At 35.1% G+C, this 11,678-nt stretch overlaps 2 protein-coding genes across 5 annotated transcripts in view; one reads left to right on the forward strand and one right to left on the reverse strand.

The window, feature by feature from the left end:
* The window catches only part of kst (spectrin beta chain, non-erythrocytic 5 kst), a 49,420-nt gene extending 48,178 nt beyond the window's left edge, over positions 1–1,242 (forward strand). For 3 of the 4 annotated variants that reach the window (XM_017907597.1, XM_017907594.1, XM_017907595.1), the window contains 4 exons: positions 43–180; positions 259–333; positions 584–615; positions 784–1,242. In XM_017907597.1, the coding sequence (XP_017763086.1) occupies positions 43–180; positions 259–333; positions 584–615; positions 784–1,017 (479 nt within the window). In that variant the 3' untranslated portion in view covers positions 1,018–1,242. The remainder of the gene's footprint in view (positions 1–42; positions 181–258; positions 334–583; positions 616–783) is intronic. The other variant, XM_017907596.1, reaches the window with a different exon arrangement.
* Positions 1,243–3,017: 1,775 nt separating this feature from the next.
* LOC108552904 (hemicentin-2) lies at positions 3,018–10,759 on the reverse strand. The gene is made up of 6 exons (XM_017907587.1): positions 10,393–10,759; positions 8,895–9,024; positions 5,619–5,818; positions 4,668–4,988; positions 3,748–4,239; positions 3,018–3,568 (listed from the first exon to the last, which is right to left on the reverse strand). Exons 1-6 carry the CDS (start codon positions 10,757–10,759, stop codon positions 3,018–3,020), a joined length of 2,061 nt encoding a protein of 686 aa, XP_017763076.1.
* Between the last annotated feature and the right edge of the window lie 919 nt (positions 10,760–11,678).

Here is an 11,678-nt window from a genome sequence, read left to right on the forward strand (position 1 = left end):
ATGAAATAATAAGTAAATTATAATTTTTTTGTGATTGTATAGACTTAGAACAAGTGCAAGCGAGGCCTAGTTTTTACCAACAACGTAGTGCAACGTTAAACCATAACGGGTCCGGTCAATACTCATCTAATGCGCCTTGGCATAGGCAGAGTAATGTGGATCTTAGTACACAGCACCAAGGTATTTAGAAAACATTTTTATTACATTTGTATATGTGTAGAAGATCCCCCTGTTTCATTGGATGTTGTTGTTTTGTAGAATTAGCACCTCCCTTGCCATCAAGTGCCCCTCCACCAACCAGAATAGCTCAGTGGGGTGTTCCTCATGATCCTGGTTAGTCATTATTAATTGTTTGTCAGTCATTCATGCATGTCTTGTTTTAACTGTAATTTTATCTGTCCCGAATTGTCTATCCCGAATAATTAGCATGAATCATTTGAACCTCTTTAAGAATACAAAATTTCTTTAATTTTTTTTGTCGTGTATTAATTGCTCTAAACTTTAATATTGTTATCAAAGAAAATATTTCGGAAGAAAAAGAAAGAAAGAAAAATATATATATAAATGTCAATTTTTGTTACAGCTTACGGAAACGTCCCTATAAGTCCCAGACAGGTAATTATATTTTTAAAAATAAATTAATGAAAAAAAGCTTTAAAAAAATTGAAGATTAAAATCGTCAGCATAAATTTAAAAGAAGGAAACGTATTTAAAACGTATTTATACAAAATTTTTTTGTAAAATACGGTATACGTAAATGTTTACTATGTGTACCTGTTTTAGGGTATGCAGCAAAATAATTCTTTCACAGGAAGACCAGTTTCTTTACCACCATACGTGGCTCCGCCAGCAGTTCCACAAAATCCTCAAAACCTCGCGAACGTAGATAGTAGAAGAGCTAGCGAAAGTGGATCAGAAAGTGAACACAGCATGGGTAGTAATCGTAAGGATCGTGATTATAAACGAAGCTCTGTTTTAAGCAACTTATTTGGCAGGCGTAAGAAACCTCAATCGTAACCCTATAGATGATAATATTTACGCTTATACAGAGTGTGTCTGGAATAGGCGTCTGAATTTTTATGGAACAAAGACGAGATATAATTTCTTTAAATCGGAAAAGACACGAGTACATGCTATTTCGTAGCATAATACATGAAAGGATTCCTGTAAATTATTTTTGTGTACCATACAAATTATACTTTATCGTTTACGTTATTTAATAACGTGTTGAGTTGATCATGTCCGAGGAAAGACTATATACAAAACATAATAAATAAAGAAAAATACTTGTTAAGAAATTGCAAATGATTTAATATGAAAACGATATATTGTAATAGAAACATAAATTTCTTACTATAATGAATTCCTTATATTACTAGTTGTTTTTCTATATAGTAATAGCTTCTAAGAAGTTCTAAGGCATGTTCAACTCAAATGTTAAACTCGGTATAGAATTTACGAAATATATATAAATGGAGAACTTGCATTTTTATATTATTATTATAGTTTTTACAGCGTTAAAATATGCAAATATTCTTGATGTGTCAGAGATTAAAAAGAAGGAATATTATTAAAAAGAAGAATTATCATTGTTGAACAAGCAATCTTCAAAGAATCACTACTGTGTAAAGATCGATCCTTCATCTTGGAAGAATTTATTGTGCAACATATGGACTTCAAAGTAACAAAAATTTGTTTTAGTTACTACAGTCGTTAAATGGTTTCGTGAATTTCTTTACATGCACCGTAAAGCTACAAAGGAAAGAATTATGTTAGAATTACGCCTTACACGCGATGAATGTTACTGAATTTATTTAAAGTGTACCTGACTTTAAGAGGAATGTTAAAATGTATGGAAGAACATGCAGTTGCGTGAATAATGTAAGGTTTAAGTTTTATAGATGTCAGTAATATATGTTGCAAATAATTAAAATACCAGAAATATGTACACATATCGTATTTTTTGAGAAACACCAAGAAAATTATATGTTCTCAATGTTTAATGATTATATAATTTCTTTTTATATAATGCAATAATATTACAATGTGTAAAGTGTATTTAATGCTACATAAAGATTAATTATGTCTTATGTAGGCTTGTCAGTGCTATTCTATAGTTACGTAGGATATCTTTTTTTGCGCTAAGATCGAAGAACGAAAGTTAAAGAAGATTAAATAAATAAAAGAGAAATTTAAATTGATGGATTATATTTAAAAAAAAACCCGATATTTATTTCTATAAAATTTACTATATTTTTCTTATTAAAATACGTCTTGCTATTATTAAGAATATATTACATTAAATTGACGGGGTGCAATGCTGCATTATTGCACTGAACACATATGCTATTTTATAGTGAAAAATTGATCACGCATAGTGCTATTAAAACTAGTTAAGTACTTTCTATGAAACTAAATCGCGTTTTCCTTATTTAATATGTACATATATTTATTATTTGGCATTATTTTTTTACATAAAAATACAATCGCAAAAATAGGTATCGATATAAGACTCTGAGTATGTTACAAAAAAAAAAAATATTTAACAACGAGATCAGTTACACGAATACTAAATATATAATTCCAGTACACCAAAAATGCACTTATGTTGCAAAAGTAATATTACACACCTAATATTTATTTACCATGTAAATTACGCTAATAAAGCTAAAAGTAAATCTAAAATACAACAATAGTAGCAACAACAAATAATTCAATTTCCACAAAAAAAAAAATTAGATAAAATTCCACAAAATCAATAACATTTGCAATAGAATTATCACATTAACTAATTTTCAAATAAGGCAAAATCGCCAGATTATGCACGAAGATAGATAGTTTACACAAGTTTTATCGTATTTTCAATCAGAAGTGGTGAAAAATATTAACCTGTTCGTAATGAAGATAGATATACACAATATGACCAACATATTGTGTATATACACCAACAGACAAGACACCACAAATGGTTCATCGTCAGTCGCGAACAATTGTCATGGCAGTGAGCACGTTAACAGTTACACAATAGTTGGTGGTTGAAGAACAGCTGGTGCTCTCCTGACTTTCAATGCTTCTGGGCTCATGGCACGCACCTGCTTTGTGATCTGGTCATAATCATATGTGACGGCCAATCCACCCTCCGAGTTCGTTTTCCTTGCATATCCTTTACTCTGGGTCGAATTGTTCATGTTCTTCTGTCTATCTGTTGTAGCGGAATTACTATAAAACGCATCTGCAGCAATGCTGCCTTCCTCTTCCTCTTGACGATATCGTCTGTTCTTTAGCCTTAGTATCGAATACACCGCAATAGATATTAAAAGAAGTAGAAACAATAACCCCACTGCAGCAGCTGCTGCAATTACTCTCATCTCTGTTGGATCACGAATATTTAATTTGATATTAGTAGAATCTCTGCCTTTTTCGCTTTCCACTAAAAGGGTGTAAATTCTAGCGTCCTCTCTTTGCAGATCTTTGATCACCAATTTTGCCCAGTAACAGTTCGTTGGCATTTCATTTTCCTTGACGTGCTCTAGCGATAGTGCTTCGTACTTCGGATGAATACTCTCACCTTCAAAGAAAAAGAATGATTATTAATAATAATCACATTAAGAGGAAATATTAAAATAGTTTATTAAGAAAAAGATATTAATCTTTTTAAAGAAGGAAAAGAGATGTCGATATTGAATTTTCCGCCATATTGAATTATCGATATATCGATTATATCGATGAATATATTTCAAGACCCACCAGCTCTGATATGCGAACTTCCCCATTGCCAAGCAACGAGCCTAGGAGGTGGTCTTGAGCAAAAACGAGACTTCAGAGTGTGTTCCGGTTCCCCGGCCCATCCCAGCGACTCATAAATGCCCTTTCCACCGGAAGAAGGCCTCGCCTGTATCTCAGGCGGTCCGGTTACATGGAGCACGTAACGAGCCTCGCTAGGCATTTCTCTTCGCACTCCGTTGATCACGTTGAACGCTACACATCGATATTCTCCTTCGTCAGACCACATCACGTTTTCCAAACGCAGTCGTTTACCACCGTCCTTGGTCTGCAGAGAATTCTCGATGGTCTCGGTCACGCCACCACGAAGATGCACCCATCGATATTGAGCTGGGGGATTCGCTTCAAAATCCATGCATTCAAAGGGTTCTAAACTTGTACCGAGCAGCGTAGTTTCTTCAAATTTTTGTACGGTATCGTTCTGAGCAGGGTCTTCTGACTTGAATCTAGGACCATCTAAAAAAGAAAGGAAAGCTTAAAAGAATTTGCAGGGAAAATTTGTTAATTGCATTTTCTCAAGTATTTTTTGTGAATTTATCACTGAAAGAATATAGTCTTGCTTAATATAGGAAGATTATAATGTTCTTCAAAATAAGCTACAATTTCTCAGAATTGATTACAAAGAGAAACCTAGTAACTGTTGGTCAAAGCAAACCATAACTGTACCACTAATAAATGACAAATGGACGTTCACATCGATGAGCACGACTGCCATTACTCTATCCAACCGTTCCTCTGTCTGCGATTAGGATACAAAGCACAACCGTTAACCAAGGAAAGTAGCCAAATTAACGTGTTCTCGTAGCTGATCACGGTGGTTGTTGTTCGTGAAGGAAAAAAAGGAAAATAGAAGTAGGTATCATGGTAAAAGTCGGACTACGAACATTGTATGTCCAGTCTGTAGTTAGCTGCAGTGCTTTCACCGATAACGTTGACCGCCTTGCAAGAATAGAGACCGGCGTCGTTTCTCTTGACCGGCTCGAATCTCAGCTCAGAGCCGGTCATCGTGCTGTTCTGCTGCGTTCTGTTTAGCATCAACGCTACCACGTTGCTTGTTACCACGATGGGAGCTGAATCCTTGAACCACTTGATCGTTCCGCTGGGATTGCCATCCGCGAAGCATTTCAGGCTCATAAAGCTAGCCGAATCCTCTAGGGCTGCGACCAGGAGTCGAGGCTTCGTTTCTATTCTCACTTCAGGGGAATCTGAAATTTCACATACATTTTAATGACAGTTCAAATCTTTTCAGTAGCGTACTACCAAGAGTTTTGTTTAATCCTACACAGGAATGTGTCGAAGTTCTAACCCTTTGCACTCGGCGACTTTTTCGTTACAGGAAAATAATAATTCAAAGACTTTTTGGCATAAAGTCGACGATATTTCCAAAATGGTAAATAAGAAATCGTATGCAAATTAAGGCGTATAATTATTTTACTTCGATATTCCAAGTATCGATAATTGTAAATTTCATATATTAACATCCATCTCTAGAATCTGATTAAATGGCGACTGAGAGGAGCCTCTGGAGCGCAAAGGGTTAACGTACACATTGGACAAAGACATACACTGTTACTTTATAGATACGACACTGTTAAAAATAGAAATCCTACAAATGATTTCTCTAACTTTGATCATTAGAAACTCAAATCTTCGTTTAATACTAGATTTCCGCTTCATGGAAGAGAAGATTATTATCCGCTATGACTTTCCAACGTCTATCTACTAGACTGGCCAAAAGTGAAGTGTAGCGTGAATTGCAGATGCAGTTGTTTTCATCCTGCATCAGTAGAAACTTGTCTATACTCGTTAGATGAAAGCACGCATAATATACATACAATGCACATCCAGACGTGTTTCCGCAGCAGTTGGAACGACGCTGGATGGATGCATCGTGATGCACCGAATCGGCAGACCATGGTTCTCCCTTTGTCCACGGACTCGGAGGAGGCTATGGGCTGCCCAAGTTTTCGGACTGTCCACCTCGGTTGCGTTTGTCTGCTCCCTCAGGGGCTCCACTTCATCCCCTCCTATGTACCTGTAGAAAGAAACACACAATTAATATTAAAAACATCTCATACATTTTACACTGTAATTTAAATATATATAATTTATACAATATATATTATATTTATATCTGATATTAACATAAATATTAATAAATATTAATAAAGGAATATTAATTATACTTAATAATTTATACTTAAAATACAAATTAAAATACATTTTTCAATGACTATCTTCCTTATTGAAGAAATCCTAAATTAATAAATTAATAATTATCCTAAATTAATATATTATGTACAACATATAAAATTACATAAGTACATGATTATATAATATATAATATTAAATATTTGTGGATGTGATAGTGTGCATTCCCCAGTACAGAATAATAAGAAGAGCTTCCAGAAACAAAAATTGAAGATTTTAGACCAGAGTGTCTGAAAATCAATTAAAGTCCTGCTGATTAATTAAGAATTTTCGAAACTGGTTAACACTTTGACTGCCACGTTGGTCATATATGACCGCCCAGGTTTCTCCTGTGACGCCACGGTGGTCAATGGTGACCGGAGCGCTTGAACTACTTGCACTACATTGATCTACATTAAATGAAAATTGACAATTAGTGTATTTCGAATATAACCGCTAATTAGAAGATACTTTGAAATAAGAAGTGCCCCATCGAACGATTAAAAATTTGTATTAGAACATCAAAAACATATTGGAACAAGTCTTACATCTAGCGATGCACTCCCGTGGCGTCCTAAGGGAAACATGTGATTTCGGTGTGGTAGTCAAAGGGTTAACAAAAAGATTGCCTTAGATATTCCTAGGAATATCTTCTCTTCAAAATGTTGGTACCTTTGACTGAAGAATGTTGTCACTGTTCCATTGCAATGTAATCGTAAACAGCCGTTACGTTCAGGTTTCCGGAAAGTGGTTTAGCAATTTCCCACGAATACCGATATTCAAGGTTTATACCCTTTCTAGAATGATTCACAGGGCGACTATGCCCGCGGCCAGTTTCTCCGCTTCTACGGCTACAATCTGCATAATTACGCTTGCCACTGCATCTTCAGTGCATTGAAGCAAAGAAAAAGGGACGGAAGAAAGGCGGAAAAAAATACGAGCAACGCTGTGTCTATTTAGACAGCGTGCCTATTAAAGGCTATAAAACGAGCTGGAACCTCGCCCCGTTACAATGGTCGGCATAATTTCTACAAACGCAAGGCGAAGTGTGAAATTAGGAATTGTTCTGACTCTCTTCGTTCTACATTCGATTCGTTTCCATGGAAAAAATGTCTGGCAGTACGTGAGTTGTCGAGTGAAATTTCCTATTCCTAACCTTAACCAGTCGTACATTGCGGGCATTGGTGTCACCACCAGAGGTATGGAAAATGGTGAAAACCTATGCATAAAGCCTATGAATTCATTTATGTGAACGTTTATGTAAAAAGGATCGATTTTTGGGGCATTACAATCTGTCCATTGAACATCTTAATTTTCTAAATAATTCTTAATCTTTTATCATTTATTAAAAAATTTATTTAAAAAATATATGATTCTTCTATTTAACGTTTAAAATTTGTTGCTTCGTGAAATAGCTTTAGAGAGAAAGTATTTTTTCATTTCTTCGAGATACTGGCTAAACGCTTGAGAGATGAGGTTCCGTGAAAAATGAAACGGATCGGATACAATTCACGGGCAATTACCAGTGAAATCGTTTCTCCACTCGTAGGACTTCCTTGTTCAACTAAATCGTTTGCGCTTTCTAAGTATTGGCGATTAACGATCTATAACAACGGGATTCAACCGTGACGGTACTTTTGTTACTTTTAAGACCAAATCTTGAATACAATTCTGCGTGTGCAATCGCGATTAATTAACCGTGCTTTTAGATTTGAAAGTTAGACAAATTTATAATTGCGCGCGCAAAGCAACCGCATTGTACAATCCAATTTATCAATAGTTCACAAAAGTCAAAACGTGAGTTTATAAAATATAAAATAAGAAGAGCAATATATACCGTACAGTTCATTCAATTATAACATAACCTTAAAAATTACGTCAAAGCGTGAGTTTATAAAATGTAGAATAAGAAGAGCAATATATACCATATAGTTGATTCAATTATAACATAACCTTAAAAATTACGTCAAAGCGTGAATTTATAAAATATAGAATAAGAAGAGCAATATATACTGTACAATTCGTTCAATTGTAACATAACCTTAAAAATTGCGCTAAAGGCACGAATTGAAAATAGTTCCGCAATTAAAGTGAATTACAATCTGAAAATCAGATCAAAACGGCCCTGAAGTCGTGTTTACACTGCGTAACACGTGTGTTCACGGTTGCCAGACGTTCGTGGAAATTGTAACACCGCTCATGCGAACGTGATGATCGGTACAGAGTCAGTTTTATGTTATAAGAATTTAGATGAGGTGTGGCTAGCTGATCACTAGACCATGACACGAAAAAGACGCTGCTAACCTCTCCGCTGCATAAACATTGCGTTATGGCTTCTTGCCTCAGTTACAGCCTCTGTGAACCGCGTTTTTTATCTCTCAGTGAGTAGAGTTTTCATGAAACTAGAGAATCTGCGAAGACAAAGTATGCGTTAGTGTCCAGTTACAGAAACGAGGCACTTTAATGGATTTTTCTTTATAAACAGCTACTGAAATGCTCTATGATGATAGACCTATTTTTAATAAACAAGATAAAAACACAAATATTTGCAAATTATTCGTACTGTTACCTGTTTGTACAAGGATTCGCTTAAATTTGGGAATTAATCAAGTAATTTCAACTACAGTCAGCATACCTCTGAATGAAAGTCGCTGCAAAAACAACAGGAATATAGCCAGTACCGTTGCACCAATGTTTTGTCGCGGTTACAATTAAAATAAATGTAGCGAGAAAACGAAAAGTTAATTGACAAAAATGCATCCTTGGATTTCACCATTTTTATCAAGTTATTGCTTACAGAACGAAAATAATTGAAAATTAAGCCTCGATGACTCAGCAAAATTTGTTTTGTTTTAATAATTAATGACTATGCGAGGTTGCATTAGATTCACTGCACTAGTGAATTAATTAACGAGCCTCACCATTTGATAAGGGCCGGTGGGTTTCCATATCTTGATACGCAGGAAATGGTAACTTCCTGACCCTCCCTTAAAGTTAGGGCGGAGTTTAAAATTGTCCCTCCGTACTCCAACCGTGGTTTCCGTGGTTTTACTGAAATCCACCAAACAATAACATATTTAATAACAAAAATGAAAGAGAAACGTGAAGTTTCTTCTCTTTCAATTAAAATTGCAATTATACTAAATTCTCCAGTCACCACTTTCATTTCACTTTCTTTTCTACATTAATACAATATGGAATAACAGAAAATTCTCGATTCATTAAAAACCATGCTTATAATAACTGCTAATAACTATGCCTATTGAGATTAAAATTTGTTAGAATAATTTGTTAGTTCACAACGATTATGTCTTGTTTAATCCTTTTTAATAAATTATGTTCGCTTCAACGTAACGAATACGTGGATTAGGATCCATATCGGCAGAAAATTTTCGTTAAAACGGTTATTGCAAAAATCCCCTAACGAAGAGAAAAGTAGAACGGAACGACTGGTTCGCGTTGCATCACGTCGTGCCCGCGTTTAGTGAATTTTAAGTTGCACCGCCGAATTTGCATCGTTCCATTCAGAAGACGTCAGAATCTGATTAGCCACATATATGATTCGTCGAGGATCATTCACGTCGAGGAAAGCGATATTTCCATGGTGACGTAAAAATGCAACGTTGCGTTAAAACTAAGTGTACACACTTGTTCAACGATTTAACGTTTCATGGAACGTTGTGTAGAGCATTAAGTGGCCTCTGGTGATTTCTTAATTCTAACATAAGCGTATTACATTAATATTTCAGCCATTTGGAACGGTAATTTTAGCAGTGTTCTAGGAAAAATTGGATTACCGGGTTGATCAACTTTAAGTGCTTTCCCAGACTTGGATCTTGGTTAAAAAAGTCAGGCAACCTGTTCCCATATTTTTTTCCTTTTTAACTATCCTAAGTCGATAGTATCGTGTACACATGCAGGCTGGTATCGAAGATCTGTTCTCGAGTGGATGAAAAAAATTCTTGGTCTAGTGCATGCTCGGAAAATTCGGTCGGTAGCAGTGGCAGAGTAAAGTGGAATGGTTTTTGTAAAACAAGCCTCCATTTGTGTAGGGATTAGTGACTAATGAATATAAAAAAACTTTCGGTATCGCTTTAGAGGGATCAATTTTCTGAAATAGAAAATAGTACTTTACGTAGAAAATATGAGAAGCACAATCATTATAAAAATTTTAGAAAGATATAAAATATGAATTTACTAAAAATATAATATCTATTACACGAATTAAACAATGTCACATTTAATAAAAAAAGGATTTTAAAAGATTTAGGGAAACGAAAAAATACCTTGTGTGAATTTGTGATTTATAGGTTATTAATAACCTATACGAGAGATGCAATCATCGGGCACTAGCGAGAAGAGGGATTAAATATCATCCCTCTAGCGGCAATTAATAAAATAGCGACAAACTAACCTTACCTCTAACTAAAAGACGAGATGGTAACGAAGTTAATGCATCCTGTCGCGTGAAGTCGCCAGAAGTGACTTGACACTCCCAGTAGCCGTCGTCGAAATCGAGGGAGGCTCTTCTGATAAGGAGGGTGCAATCGCTACCACGTCCGCTAGCCCATTCGTATTTATCCGGATGCATGCCTACCGGTTTCCGATCTTTCTGCCAAATGCACTGACCCCGTTTGTCTTGCACCCTGCACCGTAATTGCACATCGTCTCCGGAAGAGACCTCTTGGTACAGTGCCGGAGTTTCTGCAAATCTTTGCTCGGCTGTAATTCGGGCAACGATCACAAATATGATCACAGTGGTACTTTGAAGATACGTAGACTTCATTTTATCAAAGTTGCAGTTTAATTTCTGATCAAATAGTATTTCTCGGAATTCTTTTTTATTGATTATTTAAATTACCCTGTATTGGTCATTCATCGACACTCGCTGTTATTAACGGTTCTAGTCTCGGATAAATATTTAATAATTCTGTGATTTTGTTATTATTTTTATTACAGAAATTAATTCGTTGTTAACTCTATCACAAAGTTACGATTTCGAGTTTTGATTGAAGTAATCAGCGTTAACCGAATATTGTTCAACACCTTCTTTATGGATAATCGATAGTTAAATCGATCACTAAACGTGCTGGCACCAAACGAGTCAAAAACGAAATCCTTTCAAAAGCACGGCGCGTAAAATCACGTCACTGGTATTCCTTTCGTATTCACAATTAATTGTACAAATTTAAATTGTTTTAACACTCGTTTAAAATAAAAGGAAATTATTTTTAGCGGATTCTGTTCACAAACACTGTCTACTTCAGTTTTCGATAAAATTTAAAGTATTAAATATTTGACACTTTGATAAAAATTAAGAAATATCACAATTTAAATTAATACGTAAATTTTAAATTATAGTTTCAAGGGTAACGTTAACAATCATATTTAATTTGATGGTTCACAATGAACATCGGGAATCACTCTGCCGAAGAACATGAGACGAAGTGAACTGTTGTGAAATTCGAAGGAAACTCCGTAACTGCGGAGATACTGCAGCGCCATCGCCGGCGGGCGGTCAAAACATTTTCACGTCCCTTATGAAATTCAAATATATTACGTTTTCTTATAACAAAGCCGAGTAATATATTCATAAATTCGAAAATTATTCAGAAAATACAGATTTGTAAATAATATTCTCGCTCGAATACGGACCTAAAGGTGTGACGTTTAATGTAATTAAGTCTTTAATGAGTTACAATGGT

Source organism: Eufriesea mexicana, unplaced genomic scaffold (assembly GCF_001483705.2).
Source record: "Eufriesea mexicana isolate 0111107269 unplaced genomic scaffold, ASM148370v2 scaffold8420, whole genome shotgun sequence".
In the NCBI taxonomy this organism is placed as follows: domain Eukaryota; kingdom Metazoa; phylum Arthropoda; class Insecta; order Hymenoptera; family Apidae; genus Eufriesea; species Eufriesea mexicana.

Coding starts and splice junctions, on each gene's coding strand:
- LOC108552904 (XM_017907587.1), bottom strand. CDS start 10,759: ATGAAGTCTACGTATCTTCAAAGTACCACTGTGATCATATTTGTGATC. Junction 4,989..5,618: donor AACACGTCTGGATGTGCATT/GTATGTATATTA, acceptor GTGAAATTTCAG/ATTCCCCTGAAGTGAGAATA. Junction 3,569..3,747: donor AAGTTCGCATATCAGAGCTG/GTGGGTCTTGAA, acceptor TTTTCTTTGAAG/GTGAGAGTATTCATCCGAAG.